Source organism: Nicotiana attenuata, chromosome 2 (genome assembly GCF_001879085.1).
Source record: "Nicotiana attenuata strain UT chromosome 2, NIATTr2, whole genome shotgun sequence".
Classification (NCBI taxonomy): domain Eukaryota; kingdom Viridiplantae; phylum Streptophyta; class Magnoliopsida; order Solanales; family Solanaceae; genus Nicotiana; species Nicotiana attenuata.
In genome coordinates, this window is record NC_031990.1 from 2,546,444 (window position 1) to 2,566,697 (window position 20,254).

The following is a 20,254-nucleotide window of genomic DNA, read 5'->3' on the forward strand; positions in this document are numbered from 1 at the left end:
TTTGCTGTTTTTTTTTAATGTGACCAGTACCATCATTTTAACTCTGTGATAGCAGCTGTTACTTGATATGCTTATGTTATCTTAAGATGACTTCTGACTTATAGTGATCATCTTCCACTGAACCATTTTCCACATTCAGTGCCTCCCAGCAGTGGAGGCGCTGTAAAAATTTCACCTGGAAATCAGTTTTGACCAAGCTATTTAAGCTAAAAAAAAAATGCCAAAAACTAAACAAAATTCCTGTACAATTTGAAGGACAACAAATTTGCTATGGACGATAAACTTTTTCATCAAGATGACGTTAAAACAAAGATGCAGAGGGCACTTGTTCATATGCTAAAAAAAAACAGTAGATTTACGAAATAAAATCAAATATAAGCTTTACACTGCGTACGACAACAAAATTAATGGTTACAAAGTCAACTGTACAGAACCTGACGAGGAAATCTCCCAAGTCATTTACAAGGAAAAAACGTAATGACTTGCAACATTTTAAGCAAGGTAGTTGTATATTTGAGGATTGTTTTTGTCCCGTTCCAGGTACTCCCTATCTATGAGGCTTTCAATCCTTTTCTTCAGATCAGCTGGTTTTATTGGGAATTTAAGCTGCTCCAACAAATATGAAACATGCAATTAGTTCAAAACAGATCAATCCCCCGACCCTTGGGCCCAGTACAAAACGCTGAGAGCTTTCATGAATCGTTTCTACGATTCAACCATGGTATAGTACAAATCACTCTGCAAATGACAATAGATGCTTTACTTGTACTCCAACTAATCGAAATGCTTAAAATCTTCTTTCAATTATCAGGAGTTGGTGTCTCTCGTATTTATTCCACTACTTGGCAACTCATATCAAAAGCACCAGTATAGTGGCAAAAATATACTTAGATTTCTTGCAATGATTAACACTTCAAAATATTTTCCCCACAAACATTAATCAGTTAATAGAAACTTGACTATAGTAAATGGAGTACAAATGATTTGACAAGATTTACTTGAGTAGGAAAGATAAGAGTTCAAACTTGAAGATATTAACTATTAGAGTCAAAAGAATTCATAGTATTGCTGTTTTAGGTGTGCATGAGAACATATCCTAACTAGCAGTAAACTCGTTGAATCGTATTGACAACAATAAAGTCTTGATAAGCAGAAAGGAAAGTCTTTTTCTTCATCAACTTCAGAAAAGGTGCAGACTAACCAGCTAAAGATAAATTGGATCAAATGTAAACTCGCCATTGATAAAGGTGAAAACAGTTGAATCAAAATAGGAAATAAAATAAAGCTGTAATAGACAAAAGTTACCTAAATTATTTGGCAAATAATAAGGTACTACTGATATCGTCCTTTCTTTCTACACCAAACTTGGTACAATTGTCTCAAGTGATATTTTCTCACATACATCATCATATTCCAACATGACAATGGTTCTCTCGACCTTACAAGTCCCAAAGTGATGGCCTTTTAGTGGTTTAGAAGCCGTTGACCTAAATTGCAGTTAGGTACATCACTAGCTTCATGCTTTCTATTGGTAGTAGATTTCCTCATCCTCAATGTTACCAATTATCTTTTCAGTAATAACTATTTGCCTCCAAAAAACCGTAATTATATTTGCTTTACTGAACAAGATATAGGTAACTGTTTGGACTTGTATAAAATAATTTTAGTTGTTACTTTAAACTGAAGGCTTCATTATTTAAGTTCATCAGGAAAATCTTTTAGTTAACTTGTGCTCGGATTTCTACTACCTGTCAGGCACCAGAGTACTAAATGGGATGGTTCCCACCATAGATAAAGAAAACCATAGAGATAATAAGTTTAAACTAGAAGATTCAGTGTTCTTTTCAATTATGCTTTCATTAAAAAACCTTGTCTTCTCAAAGAAACAGAATGACATTTCCTTTGAGGTGAAAACAGTAGGTAGTTTCTTTTGGATAATAGTGATCCTCGGGCACGCTTACACACACCTCAACAAATCTATCGGTTACCTGCTACCTCTTACTTGACAGGTACGCATCACTCCACCACACAAAATTAGGCAATGGGAAAAATTCCCCTATTGTCACCTCTGTTTTGATTCGATCCTTGGTTCCCAAGATTATAACTTCAATTCCTCGACCCTTAGGCCAGACATATAATATATAATTGTACTTTAAATTAGTGAAAGACTTAGTTAAAAGATGTGCTCAGCTTTCCAATACCTATCAGTTATCCCCTACTGTGCTCAGCTTTCAAACTCTTATCAGTTAATCCTATGTTCGAATTCAGACCACATTCAGTATGCTAGTGATAGTTCTCAACCTTGTGCAGAGTTCGGACATCAAAATCCACTGGGTGGGAGAGGGATTAGGTAGCAGATTCACTCTCCAGCAAAAGAATTAACAAGTACTCAGTTAACATAACAGGGTCAAAAGTTTCATTACCTGCTGAAAAAGTTCAGTTATCAAAAGGGTATGACTCAGCACTTTTCTTGTCTTCATTATCCTAACTATTGCAGCATCAACCTGCATACAGGAGAAAAGATTGGATAAAATGGACAGCAAAGAACATAAATCTCAAATTTTCCCTTCAATGTTTCAACAGTCCATGTAGACAATTTTATTTTACTGATTAATTTTGGCCAAGAGCCATGTCAGACAACTTTGTTTTCCTGACTATTTTGGCCTTAGAGATAAATAGCAACGTCGAGATACCAAGAGTAATTAGTGCAGGAAAATGACAACATATGAAGAATACATTGTTCAACCAAGCAACATGTCAGTTAAAAGACAAATTTGTGGTGCAGTCTATTAAAAGACAGCACCAAGCTTGTCAGTTAAAAATGCTACAGCAAGTTCTATTCAACTGACACTAGCTCTGATTGCACAACCACTTGAAATATCAAAGTAGAGAGGGGAGAAATAAACGAGCAAACCTGATATTGTCGGTCCTGAAATACTCTTTCAGTGGTGCTCGTGTTCTCCTCTACTGTTTCCTTCATCTGGATGGCATTTACCTGTATAAATATATTGATTGTTAGCTTTGATGTCTAGCAGGAATAGCAAATGACTTATACCAATCACATCTTTATCTCATATATTTGTCAAGAGCTGCAGAGCGCACTTTTTTTCTTCTCCTTCTGAAGAAAAGACACACTTTAACACCTCAGGCTTTGAGGTGGGCATCATAATCAATTATCATTTATCTGAAAACACCAAAAAGAGTATACCTTTATGCGATAAAGCGGAGCAGTAAATTGATCATTGAACACAAAGGTATCGTCATCCTCGACATCTCTTCCTTTTGGAATCTATAAGATCAATTTTATTTTCAAAACCATATGGAAAAACATCTACATATAAGAAAAATAATACCAAAAAAAAGAAAAATCTCCACCTAACACTGACCACACACCTTCTGGAGAACACGAACTTTACCACATGCAAGAGACTGCAAAGTCCTCCTCAGCTCTTTATCCTCAATTCCAGTTGCTTCCTTGATATCTTGAAAGCTAAGCTTTTCCGCATCATTAAAAAGCATTAGAGCCACAGTCTGCAGAAAGAACGGACAAAGTCACAAAACGACCAAATAAGATACCCGTAATGATAAGCAAAGTAAGGAACACTGTTATACTAACAACGCAAGAAAATACCAACCTGAAATAGAGAAACTGCGAGCTCCTTTTTACCTTTTGGAAATTCAGCTTTCAGAACACAGTGGCCCAATGAATTTTGCCACATCAAACGCCTACCACTATACTTGCTCAAGTAGAATTCCTTGAAAATATCCTGCAGCATGGATATAACAAAATGTGAAGTGATAGAAACACTAAATGGTGTCTGAGGAACTAAATATAAGCAAAATGGTGAAAAACCTGATAGACATTGAGTTCATGGGGAAGCCGAACATCCATAGGCGGATAGGTTGGCCAGTACCTGTAGCACAACCAGCATAAAAGAACTTCAAATTTTGTGAAGGCACAGACCACAGATAGCTCAAAATTCCTAGATATAATAAGTGATGGAATGCTCAGCAGAGCTATCAGATTACCCCATCGTTAAAACATGGACACTCATCTCGATCCCTGTTGGGAGTTTAGTTCTGGCTTGGGAAGACTGCTTGAAGGATTCATTTATCTCTTTTGACAATTCAATGTCCTGGATAAATGGTTTTGAAGCATTAGAAAAACAAAAATGATTATCTAAATACACGTGATTATGCATGTCTGCCAGCAAATTTCTCCATTGGAAGAGAATTTCGTACACTCATCTCTATTAGAACCTATTGATGCATTTATTCTCAAAACTATTTCAGATATCAGTCAAACTATTGTAGTTAGCATTGTAAACAGAAAATCGCAGGGGTATCAGACTAGGACTATGGGGATGAAGTTGAGAAAGGATAATGCTGACATAGGTTTTCAAGGCCATCAATGATCGGTCAGTAACAAAAAAAGGAAAGACGAACAAGACGATCTGATGTTCAGTGAAACCACTTTATGGCAGGCATAAAGTTGGAAAATGTGGTTTGCTAGATAACATCATTTGGGAAATGTTAAACCTGCTTGCATGTTATTTCTCAATTGATACAACAGTATTTCCCGACTCCAACCTCAAAACGCTAAACAAAAAGTTCATGTATTGGTCATTTTGGAATCGAAAAGGGTCAAAAATACCTTTGTACTATTCGAAATAGTTTAAATATACCCTTCATTGGAGTATCCGTTCAATTAAAACCCTTCCGTTATACCATTGCACAAATTTACCCCTGATTTGAACGGCGGGACACGTGGCAAGCTCAGATGCAAATAACCCACCCCCAATTTTGATACCCGATTTTTACGGAACCCACCCCTTTTTTTAAACTCATTACCCAACCCATTCCCCTTCAAACTTCGATTTCATTTTCATTTCCTCATTGAAGAAGAAACGCACCAACCCCACCCACCACCCTTGGTCATGTTGCTCTCCTTAGGATTTCCTTTGTAAATTTTCATTCATATAAGTGAATAAGTAAGAGGAAGACGTCTCATAAGGTTGCAGTTCACATGTTTGCCCAGTAATCAGAACAAAAATTACTCCTCTGTCTCTTTCTACTCTCACCCTTTACAACTTTCAACTCATTTTCTGTTTCTGCAAAGCTATAGAGGGAGAAAATTAAAAGTGAGGAATGTGAGAAAACACGGGAGAAAAATATATTATTGATATTCTATTAAATTATAATATAATGAGCCCTATTTGTACAATACATATCCTACTCCTATTCTCTGTGGGACTAGGACTAACTCGCGTTATTTACATAACTATCTAACACTAACCCTCAAGCCGGTGCATACAAATCATATGTACCGAGCTTGTCACATATGTAACTAATACGAGGACCAGCGAAGGACTTGGTGAAAATATCTGCAACCTGATCATTCTACTTCACAAACTTTGTAGTAATATCTCCTGAGAGTATCTTTTCTCTAACAAAGTGACAGTCAATCTCAATGTGTCTAGCTCTCTCATGGAACCCCGGATTTGATGCAATATGAAAGGCAACTTGATTATCACACACAAGTTCCATCTTGCTGATCTCACCAAATTTCAACTCCTTGAGCAACTGTTTGATCCAAACTAGCTCACATGTTGCCATTGCCATTGCTCGATACTCTGCTTCTGCACTAGAACGAGCAACCACATTTTGTTTCTTGCTCTTCCAAGATACCAAAATTACCTCCTACTAAAACACAATATCCAGACATAGAACGTCTATCAGAAGGTGATCCTTCCCAATCAGCATCCGAGTATCCAACGATCTGCTTATGGCCTCGATCTTCAAACAATAATCCTTTGCGCAGAGCTGATTTTATATACCAAAGAATGCAGACAACTGCATCTCAATGACTATCGCAGAGAGAATCCATAAACTCACTCACAACACTCACAGGAAAGGAAATGTCAGATCTGGTGATTGTGAGGTAATTCAATTTACCAACCAGCCGCCTATATCATGCAGGATTACTAAGCGACCTCCTCTATCCTGGCAGAAGCTTAGAACTCGGATCCATATGAGTGTCTAACAGGTCTACAACCTGTCATTCCTATCTCCTCAATAATTTTCAAGGCATACTTCCGTTGTGAGATCACAATACCTGAGCTACACTGAGCGACCTCAATACCCAGAAAATACTAAAGTGCTGAAAGAAATGGTTTTCCAACCTAGTAATACCATCCTGATCATTGCCAGTAATAACAATAGCATCATCATAAACCACCAGATAGATACATAGATTTGGAGCAAAACGCCGATAAAATACACAGTGATCAGCTTCACTATGAGTCATGCCAACACAGAATTACTGTGTTGAACTTACCAAACCAAGCTCGAGGAGACTGCTTTAGACCATACAGGGGCCGGCACAACCGACATAAGGTTTCAAAGAAGGTAATATCAGCGGACATAAGGTACTGCCGAAGTCAGGTGAATAGCATCGATATCCCTTTTGCGTTCTCGAGTAACCCAAAAATATGCACTTAAGAGGACGAGGAGCTAGCTTATCTTTTCCTGGAGTAAGGTCATGAACAAAGCACGTGCTCCTAAAGATACGGGGTGGAAGAAAGAACAAAGGTGAGTAGGGAAACAAGATAGAGAATGCAACTTGATTCTGGATAGTTGAGGATGGCATAGGATTAATATGATAACAAGATGTGAGAACTACATCCCCAAAACGCAACGGAAGATGAGATTGTATGAGTAGGGTACGAACAATTTCAATGAGATGTCTATTCTTTGTTTCAGCTATCCCATTTTGTTGAGATGTGTACGGACAAGATGTTTGATGAATGATTTCATAAGAGTTCATAAACTGTTGTAATGGAGAAGACAAATACTCTAGGGCATTATCACTGTGAACTGTACGGATAGAAACCCCAAAATAATTTGAATTTCAGATCGATTTTTCATAAAAAATATCCAAGTGCACCGGGAGTAATCATCAATGAAACTAACAAAGTAGCAGAATCCCAAGGTAGAACTGACCCAACTAAGACCCCAAACATATGAATAGACTAAAGTGAAAGGTGACTCTGTTCAATTATCAGGACGTCGAGGGAAATGGAAGCTAGTATGCTTACTGAGTTGACATGACGCACACTCGAGTGGACAAGTGAGAAAATCCAGGTACCATTTTTTGAAGTTTTGACAAACTGGGATATCCTAACCGTTTATGTAATAAATCTGGTGAATCAAACTGGGCAAGTTGTTGAAGAAAGACAAGATGTGAGTTCATGTGATATAGCAAGGATAAGGTAATAAGGTCCATTTGATTCACGCCAGGTACCAATGATCCGTTCCGTACTGTGTTCATGTATAAAAACAAGGTCATCAAGAAATAAAACAGAGCATTTAAGTGATTTGGCTAAGCGACTAACAGCTATGAGATCAAAAGGATTACTGGGAACATAAAGAACTGAAATAAAGGTAAGGAAGGAAGTGGACTTGCTTGACCTATTCCAGTTGTCATGGTTTGAGACTCATTGGCCATTGTGACTGTTGGAAGAGATTGAGACAGATTTATTACCAAGAATGTGATCGGATACACCTGAATCAATGACCCAAGACTTGTAGGATGAAGATTGGGAGACACAAGTGACGCTATTACCTGTTTGAACAACGGAAGCTATCTCTAAAGATGTATGTTTACATGCTTTGTACTGAAGGAACTAAATATGATCTGGTAGAGAAACTATCCAACTATTTATAGTATTGGACCCCATTTTGCTACAACCAATTTCTCAAATTCTTGACTAGAAGTTGTATAGCTAACCTTGAAATGCCAAATCAGAATAGTTATTTTTTTTTCTCTTAGTTAGATGGAGTTGAAAATCAAGGTCTTCACTTGAAATAGTGGGAATCAATAACTCCAACGGGAAAATGAAGAAATAGCTGGGAAAACACTGTTCACGACAGGAAAAAAACATTTTTCATGCCGGAAAATTCCAAAGTTGTCGGATTAGAAAGAGAAGTTTATAGACAGGCTCGGAATCACCTCCCAAGAAAGCTGTCTGGAAGAAGTTGGGCCAAAAAGTGGCCGAAACAGTTTGCACGCGCCAGCGAGTGTGTCGGAGATGTCGCCGGTCAGCGGCGCGTGAGGGCGCGTGACAGGTATTCTAGAGGAGATTTTCGGGGCAGGTCACCAAAGGGTGATCTACCTCGTGGTGGTGTTGGTTTTTGCACAACACCGACGAAAAGGAACTTTTAAACCGGACTGATTTCTTCTTCCCGGAGTCGCTGGTATTTTTGCACAGCGATGAATCTCTCACATTAGCTCTGAGACCATGTAAGAAAGCACGGGAGAAAAATATATTATTGATATTCTATTCAATTATAAAACAATGAGCCATATTTATACAATACATATCCTACTCCTATTCTATATGGGACTAGGACTAATTCACATTATTTACATAACTATCTAACAAGGAAACTGGAAAAAAAATGTAAGATTGTTTGTTCTCTATATGCTCGTTTGAACTCAAGTATTTATAAAGAAAATTGGAAAAGTTGTCTCTTTTGAAAGAGCTTGGTATTATATGATGTCCGAGAATTAAATATTTTGTGGGGAAGAGATTGTTTTTGAAATTTCTGCTATTATTTTTGTTAACTGAAGCAAAGTTTTGGCTGGAGTTAGTGCTATGAAACTTTGTAGGTTAACAGTAAGAAATGGGTGGAAGAATTAAGGAAAGATATTAAAATAGAAAAACGGAAAGAAAAGAGAAAACATAAATAAAAAAATAAATGAAAGATTTTTTTTCGATGACGATGCCAATGGGCGACCGGGGGTTCTGAATGAATTTAACCCATCCCTCATTCCCCTTAATCACTCATAACTCTTTAGCAATTCTTCTGTCATTTGGGTTGGGAAATGGTCATGGGTGGGTTTAGTAAAGGGAACCAGGTAAAAGATTGAGGATGGGTTATTTGCATCTGAGTTGCCACGTGTCCCTCCATTTAGATCAAGGGTAAATTTGTGCAATAGTATAACGGTGGGGTTTTGATTGAACGAATACTCAAACGGAAGGTATATTTAAACTATCTTGAATAGTATATGGGTATATTCTATGTTGCGTGGACTCTCCAAAATGTTGCCGCACCCGTATCGGATCCCCCAAAAATACACTACTTTTAGAGAATCCGGCACGCACCCGGCAATATTTTCGGAGAGTCCGAGCAATATAGGGTATATTTGACCCTTTTCCATTTTGGAATTTGGTTCAATAAGATGCACAGCCGAACATACCTTGAACATTCCCTCCAATTTGTTAGTGAACTGGCTACCACACTCGGTCTTCAACTGTAACAATAATGGTAAATTCAGCAACTGCCACCATAGAAAACCAGAAACAGTGAAAGTTCAAAATCAAAGACTTGCCTTAGAAATCATGGACTTCTCAGCATCAATTGAAGCACTCTTTCCCAACAACAGTCTTTTCGCAAGATCTTTCTTGTAGAATGCTTCAAATACATCCTTACCCTGCACAAAAATGAAATAGCAGACGACTCTCAGCATACTTTCAGGTGAAAAAACATAAAAGAACTATCCGTGAACAACAGAAATAAACTTATCCAGCTATAGATTACATAAGTTATCTTTTGCTACTGCTGATCGTGTTCTCATACCTGTATAAACCTGAATAACACCAGGACTTTATCTAATGTCCCCTCCAATTCCTCCTCTGATGTACCTTTGTTCCCAGCACGAAGCTTCTCATCCAAAAACTTAGCAATTAGCTCGGCAGGTCGATTCTATTTCACAGCAAAAAAAAAAACCAATCAGTTCTGAGAATAAAGTAAATACTATATCAAAAGGGAAACTTAGATGAATTCGCATTCAGAATATGATCATCAACTACAATCAGCCGGTCAGCTACCTGGAAAGTACAGAGAGAGACCGCAGAGACAAGAATCAGAAGGGAGTGAAACCAGTGTAACGAGCCCAAATTATATCCAGGATATAGCACAGCCTAGTAGGACGATCTAGAGGTCTTTTATGACTCTTGAATGATTTTCTACGAACCAATAGATTACATGTCATAAAGAAAATTTATAGACAAAACAAAAGAAGTTAAATAACCAACTCCTAGGCAAGGATAAGGCAAGCTTGACTTTGCAATGTAGCCTAAATAACTGGACGACCATGCACATGCACATGCACATGCTCACAAGGACAGCTCTTGGAAGAGAATTTTATATGACCACGCAAATCGGGGTTTTTTGTGGCTAAGGTATCTGTTTACCGCACAAAAAACAACCTTTGCATGCAAATGCCAGGGGCGCGAAGCAAGAAGAATGCCATAAAACTTGTGAGATAGGTTCAGATAAATTTGGAGGTTAAATCCATATACAGAAAGATTAGGAGGAGCCTCTGTCAAGGAAATAACATAAGACTGGCAGGAAAAATCAGTAGGTGATATTTTTGAAGTAGTGCTTTTCTCTAAATCTTAGCAGGTCATGCATAGTGGTGGCAGGCGGAGGAAGAGAAATACAAGCTAGAAAAGTGCATACTTGTGTGATTTCGAAGAGACTGAAGTAACTATACTTGGTGTATGCATTCTAAAAGTAAATAAATAAAATATACCTGGCGTATGTTTATGAGATGCTCAAATGCATCCTTGATAGTGTTGCTAAAAGCTTCATTCTTAGAAAAGCTTTCTTCCCATATTGTATCAAGGGATGCCTTAAATTCCAAGAGGCTGGAAACCATATCTTTGTCTTTCTCTTCATCTAGCACAATGCTCTGACCAGTTCTTCGTATGTATGAATTAAGGGCTTGCCTCAATGATTCGAGGGCGTTCACCCTGCAAAATAGCACATACATCCTCTGGAGATCCTCAATACGATTACCATCCATCAACAACGTGAAACCCTGGAAAGATAGTTGAAGGATTCATTAAAGAAATTGTAGACACGCTAGCAAGAGATAAACAGACAGAGCATCAGGAAGTTCTCAGAAGAAACACCTTATCAAGAATGGCAGAAATGTGTCGCTCTAGAAGTTGCCTCTCTGCAGTTGCTATCAGTGGTTTTCTTGTACCTGCATCCAGGTAGAGTAAGCACCTTTCATGTTCTTCATGCAGCCTCACCTGTAGCAAAGAAGGAACTTCAGTTGTTGACTAAACAAGGGATGCTTGTGAAAAGCACTATACCCATCCTAGAAAAGATGGTCTGATTTTGGAATTGACCAGCTTTTAGTTAGATTTTAGATTCAGTTATTTTCCCGATACTAAATTTATTCAAAAATTACAAAAAGTATAATAACCACAAACTTCTAGAGTATAAAAATCTTTGTGAAAATAATTACAAGGTGAAGTTCTGGTTGGAGGGAGTATTATAAACAAAGGGGACAGTAAAACAATGTCATTATTAACATTAATTGCTTAAAACAGCAGGTTACAGGGAGAGGAGAAGCATACCTCGACATGCTTCAAGTAATCTGGAACATCTGACTGTTGCATGTATTTGACACCTTCAGCAGCATAAAACTCGGAAGTACGCTCAAGAAATGGCTTCTCGAAGCTTTCCGCGTAAATCCCCAAGGCAGTGAACATCTTCAGAAGATGGTTGAGCAGTGTCCTTTCAACTGCCTCACCTAATCTGTAACCAGAATGAAATATGTTAAACATAAGAGAACCAGACGGCTAACATTACAATTGTTGAAGCATGTGACTATCTCATCAAAAAGCTTAAGACGTTAGAAATTAGCCCACTTTTATTTACTTATGTTAGTTGTTAGGTAAATAAGCATAGTCCTACATGGAATAGGAGTAGCGTAGATATTGTGTATTGTTATAAATAGGGGTACTTTGTATTATAGTTAGGGTACATCAATAACATAATATTTTCCCGTGTATTATTTCTCACATGGTATCAGAGCTGCGGTGGTGAGACACATCCAGGAACCAGAATACAGCAGAAAGTCACCGTGCCTCAATTTTCCGGTGACTTTTCACGGCTGTCTTGCGTCATCTCTCTCTGTTAGTGCTGTGCAAAATCCAACACTACCACAAGATCCGTCATCGCCTGGCAACCAAACCCCACTCAACCTCTCCGGCAGAAGCAGCCTCACGCGCTCTCACTGACGAAAATTGGCGGTGTTGGTTTTTGCACAACACTGACGAAAAGTGGCTTTTTTACTTGCGGCAGACCTGTGTTTGCCGGGAAAAAAACTTCCAGTTGACTGATTTCTCATCCTGGAGTCGCTAGAATTTATGCACAGCGATAAATCTCTCACGGTTGCTCTTACACCATGTGAGAAAGCACGGGAGAAAATATTATTAGTTTTCTAAAGTGTTGTACAACGGCCTATTTATATACAGTGATTACATAATAATAGGTATCTACTTTCCGATGTGGGACACTATACATGACTAACTACTTAACAAGTATTGTTTCCCCATTCACCCTTATACTCTCTTCCCCCTCGTGTTTTTGGGAGCACATGTTTCGTTCATAACTTCCCCGGGAAAAGATAAGTTAGCTCATCGTGCTCTTAAGTGTGTCTTCCTTGGTTATTCTCGTGTTCAGAAGGGATGTCGTTGTTACTCACCTGATCTTCGTAGGCATCTTTTGTCAGCTGACGTCACATTTTTTGAGTCTAAACTTTCTTTACCTCTTCTAACAACCTTGATATATCTGAGGTCTTACCTATACCGACCTTTAAGGAGTTTACTATAGCTCCTCCTCCACCTTCAGCCACAGAAGTCTTACCATATCAACCGTTGAAGAGTCTAGTATTGCTCCTCCTAGATCCCCAGTAACAAGAACACCACTTTTGATTTATTGTCGTCGTCCACGCCCAGCAACAGGCCCAGCTGATTCACGTCCTGCACCTGACCCTGCTCCTACTGCGGACTTGTCTCTTCCTAGTGCACCGATTGCACTTCGGAAAGGTATATGGACCACGCTTAATCCTAATCTCCATTATGTCGGTTTAAGTTATCATCTTCTGTCATCACCCCATTATGCTTTTATATCTTCTTTGTCCTCTGTTGCCATCTCTACAGGTGAAGCATTGTCTCATCCAGGATGGCGACAGGCTATGGTTGGAGAGATGTCTGCTTTACATACGAGTGGTACTTAGGGAGCTTGTTCCTCTTGTCGTTGGGTTTATGCAGTCAAAGTTGGTCCGGATGGCCAGGTTGATCAACTTAAGGCCCGTCTTGTTGCCAAAGGATATACTAGATATTTGGGCTCGATTACAGTGATGCTTTCTCTCCCGTGGCTAAAATAGCATCAATCCGCCTTTTTCTATCCATGGTTGTTATTCGCCATTGGCCTCTCTATCAGCTGGACATTAAGAATACTTTTCTTCACGGTGACCTTGAGGATGAAGTTTATATGGAGCAACCACCTGGTGTTGTTGCTCAGGAGGAGTCTCGTGGCCTTGTATGTCGCTTGCGTCGGTCACTTTATAGTCTAAAGCAGTCTCCTCGAACCTGGTTTGGTAAGCTCAGCACAGTTATCACGGAGTTTGGCATGACTCAGAGTGAAGCTGATCCCTCCGTGTTTTATCGGCATTTTGCTTCAAGTCTCTGTATTTATCTAGTGGTCTATGTTGACGATATTGTTATTACCGGCAATGATCAGGATGGTATTACTAAATTGAAGCAACATCTTTTTCAACACTTTCAGACTAAGGATCTAGGCAAATTCAAGTATTTTCTAGGTATTGAGGTCGCTCAGTCTAGCTCAGGTATTGTGATCTCACAACGAAAGTATGCCTTAGACATTCTTGAGGAGACAGGAATGATAGGATGTAGACCTGTTGACACTCCGATGGATCCGAATTCTAAACTTCTGCCAAGACGGGGAGCCGCTTACTGATCCTGCAAGATATAGGCGACCGGTTGGTAAATTAAATTATCCCACAGTGACTAGACCTGACATTTCCTTTCTTGTGAGTGTTGTAAGTCAATTTATGAATTCTCCCAATGATAGTCATTGGGATGCAATTGTCCGCATTCTTTGATATATAAAATCGGCTCCAGGAAAAGGTTATTGTTTGAGGATCGAGGCCATGAGCAGCTCGTTGGATACTCATATGTTGATTGGGCAGGATCACCTTCAGATAAACGTTCTACGACTGGATATTGTGTTTTAGTAGGAAGCAATTTGGTATCGTGGAAGAGCAAGAAACAGAATGTAGTTGCTCAGTCTAGTGCAGAAAAAGAATATCGAGCAATGGCTATGGCAACATGTGAACTAGTTTGGATCAAACAATTGCTCAAGGAGTTGAAATTTGGTGAAATCAGCCAGATGGAACTTGTGTGCAATAATCAAGTTGCCCTTCATATTGCATCAAATCCGGTGTTCCGTTCTGTGAGAGAACTAAACACATTGAAATTGACCATCACTTCATCAAAGAAAAGATACTCTCAGGAGATATTGCTACAAAGTTTGTGAAGTCGAATGATCAGCTTGCAGACATTTTCACCAAGTCCTTCACTGGCCCTAGCATTAGTTATATATGTAACAAGCTCGGTACATATGATTTAAATGCAGCGGCTTGAGGAGGAGTGTTAGTTAGTTAGCTGTTATGTAAATAAGCATAGTCCTACATGGAATAGGAGTAGCGTACGTATTGTGTATTGTTACAAATAGGGGTACTTGTATTATAGTTAGGGTACATCAATAACATAATATTTTCCCGTGTATTATTTCTAACAACTTAATTATGTCTCGAACAGTAATTACTAAAGCTACCTTCCCATATAGACCCAAAAGAAAGGAGAAGAGAAGAAAGATAAGCTATCTTTCTTTTCATTCTCTCCCAAATGAAAGAGAGAAACTCCAATATTGTCAAACATGGCATTGAAGAGGCCAAAAAACCTGTTGATGCATGGCAGGTCAGACCCTGCTCATTCCCCACCTCTGCAAAAGAACCTCTTTGTTTTCATAATAGATAGAAGGTTTTATGTACTTAAGACCTCATTCTTCTACTAATTTACGTATGAGGAGCAATCACTTAAACTAGTTAAGCAAAAAACATTCACCATCCAATAAAAGCATATATACAAACAACCAAAGATAAACCGACCAATCTCAAAATTATTAAGATCAATAAGAAAACTTAGTTACCTCTCAGACTCAATCATCTGTAGGAGGCCAAATACAGTTTTGTATTCTACTTCTGAGGCAAGAGAGAGATGTTTGCGGAAAAGCTGCAAGCCCATATCCCACAGTGAACGCACATTTGGGGTTTGTTTCACATATGTTCTATCAAGAAACAAAGCTATTCCACGAATCATCAGCATCTTGTCACAAAAATCCTGCCAGCGCCTCTCAACAAGTGATAAGAAAACGACAAGATCTTCACTTTGGCCAGCTAAAGACCGTAGAGCTGCAGCTATGTGTGATTCACACTCTTTTTCAATTCGTTGATATAGACTTCCACCCATTTTGTGTAGACAAAGGTCATTCACAGCCTACAACAGAAAACTCAATCAGTGAACTTTTATAAGCTACAGTATTAGAAAGTAATGTTGCAACATGCACCTGATAAAGCGCCTCTAAATCACACGGATTACGCTGCTTCAAGAATATCGCACTAATAGCTGACTTTAGAGTTGCCCAAGTATTTTCTTCAAAGTTTGTCGGCAATGTAGGTTTTGCTTCAGGGAGAAAAAAACAAATGGAAAGGTTAAGCTTATACATTGCTGCCTTCAAAATATTGACACCTCATCTACAATAATCCATAGCAGCTTAATGTCATGAAAGAATAGAATCAATAATAACTTATAAAAAATACTACTAATAATAATAATAATAACTTATTGGTCCAGACTCCAACTAAAGAGATATCAAGTTATACTTATCTAAAGTAAAATATAATAAAAGAGATATGACTTAATATAGAAATAAATTATGTTAATCTGACGAAATCCCTTCAAGTTAGTACGTACCATCAACACAGAGAGATATCAGTCTCCAACTTCTAATTGATTATATTCTTACAGTATGTTATTAATGAACAAGCTTTCCAATTGAAATCTTTTTCTTTCTGACAGAGCTATAATGAAAGCCCTGTTATCACTATTTCTTCTTAACCTACTTCTTTTCCATTTTTTCCCGGGGGAAGGGCCAATAACTAGGTGTTAGCAATATGATGACAATGAGCATATGAATCAATAAACACCAAAAAAAGAATATATGGCAAGATAAATTCGATATTTATAGAGGAAAAAACCATGCAATGGGAAACAAGGTAAGAATTATCAACAATGACACTGCTGTAAACCAATCGAAAGAGATATAGTGCAGTTTAGTAGCATCTTTTTTGTAGGTATAATTGAAAGTGGCTCCAAAAGGAATGTCCCAATTCTTGAGTTCCTAAAATGGCCAAGTGAAGTCGCCATTTTTTCAATTGACTAATGAATCTTCCCATTTCTAGAATTTAAGCATAGTTATTCAAAGTTTCTTTTAATAGTTTTGAGTCCTCTCTTCAATAATTATCTAAAAAGTTTCATGCTGGGAAGATCTGCAACCATAAGCAGTATACCAAGAGATAGAGCCTACAAGAAAACATGGTTCTTCCTCCATAAAGGTCACTCAAACATCTGTACAAACCAGGATCTCATGGGTGCACCAAAAGGAAACTAGAGACAAAAGGCTATTCCTTAAATATACAAAACCATTCTCAACCCCCTCAAATGCCATTCTATTTCCTCCTTCCATATAACCCAAACCAGAGCTAGGGGACAACTTAACTGTTGCACTTCAACTTAAGCCCATTTTCAAAAAGCATGCAACAACACAGAGACTCTACTGCATTGTAGTAGGTTCAAGCCAACACCCCAGATGAAGTTAACAGATTTTAACTAGAGCATCTTTCATTATAAAGTATGATCTTTCCTTAATATCCTGTTTGATAAGTTGCTGATGTGTTATTCGTTTTTCCTAAAACTATCATTGGGGAACAAGGAATGTGATGCGCTATCGTACTTCTTTCAAAAATAGCATTATGCGTGGATTATCATCAAGCGCTCCCGTGCTTTCCCCTCTAAAGTTGTAAACTTGGGAGCAGCTTTACATCTTATGCAGCCAAACATAGTGAGCCTAGGATAGAGTCAACCAATAGCCCTATTTATGTCATGCATCTATTCCAGCCTAGCCGACTTAACACCCTTAAAGTATTAAGCCAATTAGTCGACCTTGTCGAAATGTCAAAGGGTCTCCAACTCAAAGTGTCCAAAATCCATAGAACATGATAATAGATCCCAGCTCTAATGAGTTCAGTATCATAGCTGCCTAAAATAATTGTTTTTCAGGAACGGTAAGAGAGTTGCCTCAATAAGTGTTAGCTGAAGCAAATGAAAGGTTTGTCTGACTATGGTGCTTGGAGAAAGGGGATCTTTCAGAAGCCAAAAAATCTGGGTGACTCATCGTTAAGATGGTTGTTCTGAAGTGAGAAGAAATTGCGGATGCAGCTTCTTCTTACTCATATTTTACTTCTCATATACTAGTTTTGGGGTTACAGGTTAGTAACTTCTCTAACAGAACTTCGACCCCTTCCCAACCAACAAAAAGAAATTCTTTAAGGGAAACAAAGCATTTCATACATAATATCTTTTTTCCTTCGATAAAGTAACAAATAGATTGATATGGTGGGTAAAAAGCCCTTGTATCCAACTATTATACAAAAAATTTGTGGTTCATACACAAGATTTTGTATTTGTAATAGTAATGCATATCAAATTATTGCTTCTTTTCAAAACTCTAGCGGCCTAAGTAGCATGACCTTCGATCCAATGCTATCTAGCCTATACTTTAAAGGTTGTGATTGATTTTCTTTCCCTCAGATTGGAGAAATCCATACACATGCCTTCTTTTGTTAGGATTTTGATCCACTATGCCTATCAACGCAAAGAACAAACACAGAAAGTTTCGCGATTCTTCTGCTACAATTGTCTCCATCAGAAAATAAATAACATGTGTCACTTAGTTCTGCGGAAGCTTTGAAAAGCAGTGAGGAAAAAAAACAAAAACAAAAAACTAGAAGATAATTGACCAACTACTGTAGCACTGGAGACTTAAGACAATGTAAGAAACAGGGATTCTGTCGCCGACTTATGGCTATTAAGCATATGCAGCAGTAAAGACAATTAAGTCCTTGTCCAAACTCTAGAGAGTGGAGAAGATAATACACGGTAAAATGCTATGTTAATAAGAATCAGAAACTGCACATGCTTATCCATGTAAATTGAGATAGCATTCATAATCCCATGGAGGACTCTATTATTTAGAAAACATTACTATAATTATTTTGCCAACCAATGTGCACATGATTTCCTAAGAAATTCTAAAAGATCGCTCAATAGCACACTATCCAACAAAATTCTATCGTACGATAAAATGATAAATTGAACCCTAACTTCACTAGATGTGCCAGGGAACAACAGTCAATGACAAATGATTTTTTCCCATCTGCCTAAGCCTTGATGGACCGAGTTATCCTATACTTGTGTAGAGGTGCGCGCAAGCTAGCCCAGACACCACCGCCGTTTAAACAAAAAAAGATCATGTATTTACCACAGTTTTTCTGCATCACACCAATTATCATGACTATACCACAGTCGAGCTAAATTTTATCTCTTATCAAGCTAAAATGCAGAACTAATTAATCTTGATAACTTTGTATTTGGAAAAAATACATACCGCCTTAGGAAGTACAACCCTAATTGCACATAGTTTGGCAATCAATCAGTCGTTTAAGGTAAAATGTCTCATTTTTTTCTAAAAACCCATTTGTGCCTAGACCCTAAGAACCCTAATATGACCAAGGAGCAGCAATAGTTAACAAAATTCAAATCTTTATAAAATTGAATTATGCAAAAAAATAGAGAGTTAAATCAAACCTTTGACGAGCTTAATGACGAGTTTCTTAGCAGGCTGAGGAGGGGTAGCTTTCTTGCGAGACAAATTGGCAGTAACCCCACCACCAACTGAGGCGCGTGAAGGCGCGTCCATGTTCGAATCCTCCATCATGGCCGAGTTACCAGAAGGGTCTTCAAGGTTATCGAAGTGAACGTGCTGGCCGTTTACAGCTTGTGACTTAGCCTTCTTCATCAACGAATAAGCTGGGGTTCCGCTGCCAACGTCGCCGCTGCCGGTGGTCGGAGTGGAGGAGGAGGGATTTGTGGAGATGAAGAATGATGAGCGCTTCTTGGGGTTGGTGGTGGGTTGAGACATAGACGAGAAAGAGAAAGGTTTTTAAGAGCTCATTTTGTTGTTAAAAAGAGAAGAAGAAAGAAAGAAAGAAAGAAAGAAAGAAACGCTCGTTAAGCTAAAAGCCTAAAATGTCTATTCTATGTGTAAGCAAGGCGAGTCTTAGAAATAGGATTTTAGGTAGAAAATGTTTTTCCTTCCATTCAATTTCATTTTTAAGCCAATCTAGAAAAGGGATGTTAATACTTTCATTTTGGGTACAAGAGGAAGGATGTTAATGGGAATGGCAAATGCGTGATGCTACAGGTTTTGGGTTCAAGTTCAAAGTTAAAGATTCAACGGGATTGGTAAAAAGCCACTTGTCCTATTGACAAATGAGTAATGGCTTGGGTAAATTTCAATGTATATTTATAATTTAACGAGTAATTAAAATTTGAGTTTAAAGAACATAAAGATCTAATCGGTCGTTTTGTGTAATTGCGCTCTGTTTACCCTTTTCATGCTTCACACATTGTCACACCTCCTTTTTACACACCTACCCCGAAGGATAATGTATAAGGGAGTTTTTCCATTTAAAGTGACATTATTCGAAATGGGATTATTTATTTTATTTTGCCGCACAAAACATATAAATTGCGGGCCCTCATTAAATACTTTATTAAAATATTTTAGAAATTCGGGACATGCCATTTAGCGATTTTCATGGCTTCCCGCAAAGTTTAATAAGACGCTAGCCACTCTAGGCGCGCTTTTTAATAATATTATTTTCCTAAATTCGGGAGTGCATTTCATGCAACCCAAATCTAAATCCCAAAACGTTGAATAAGAGGTGTTGAGGACCGGGTGCATTTCATGTGACGTGATCCAGAAACACGCTCTTAAACGGCGTACACTTTCGTAAAAAATAACTAAAGCGGTAAATAATTCTTTAAATTGCACTACAGGTTGGAGCAATGTACAAAAATTAGATTTTAGCCCATTTATTGATAATTTAGCGACCGTGCTAGAACCACGGGATCCGGGGGTGCCTAACACCTTCCCTCGGTCAACAGAATTCCTTATTCAGAAT

At 38.2% G+C, this 20,254-nt stretch overlaps 1 protein-coding gene across 1 annotated transcript; it reads right to left on the reverse strand.

Annotated features, from left to right (window-relative positions):
• LOC109243013 (cullin-4) lies at positions 272–19,439 on the reverse strand. Its single transcript, XM_019409906.1, has 17 exons — positions 18,876–19,439; positions 15,517–15,632; positions 15,100–15,446; positions 11,436–11,616; positions 10,983–11,105; positions 10,601–10,888; positions 9,643–9,768; positions 9,395–9,496; positions 9,263–9,316; positions 4,030–4,136; positions 3,854–3,914; positions 3,636–3,767; positions 3,394–3,531; positions 3,209–3,289; positions 2,915–2,995; positions 2,424–2,504; positions 272–606 (listed from the first exon to the last, which is right to left on the reverse strand). The coding sequence occupies exons 1-17, from the start codon at positions 19,207–19,209 to the stop codon at positions 493–495; spliced, it is 2,466 nt and encodes an 821-aa protein (XP_019265451.1). The 5' UTR covers positions 19,210–19,439; the 3' UTR covers positions 272–492.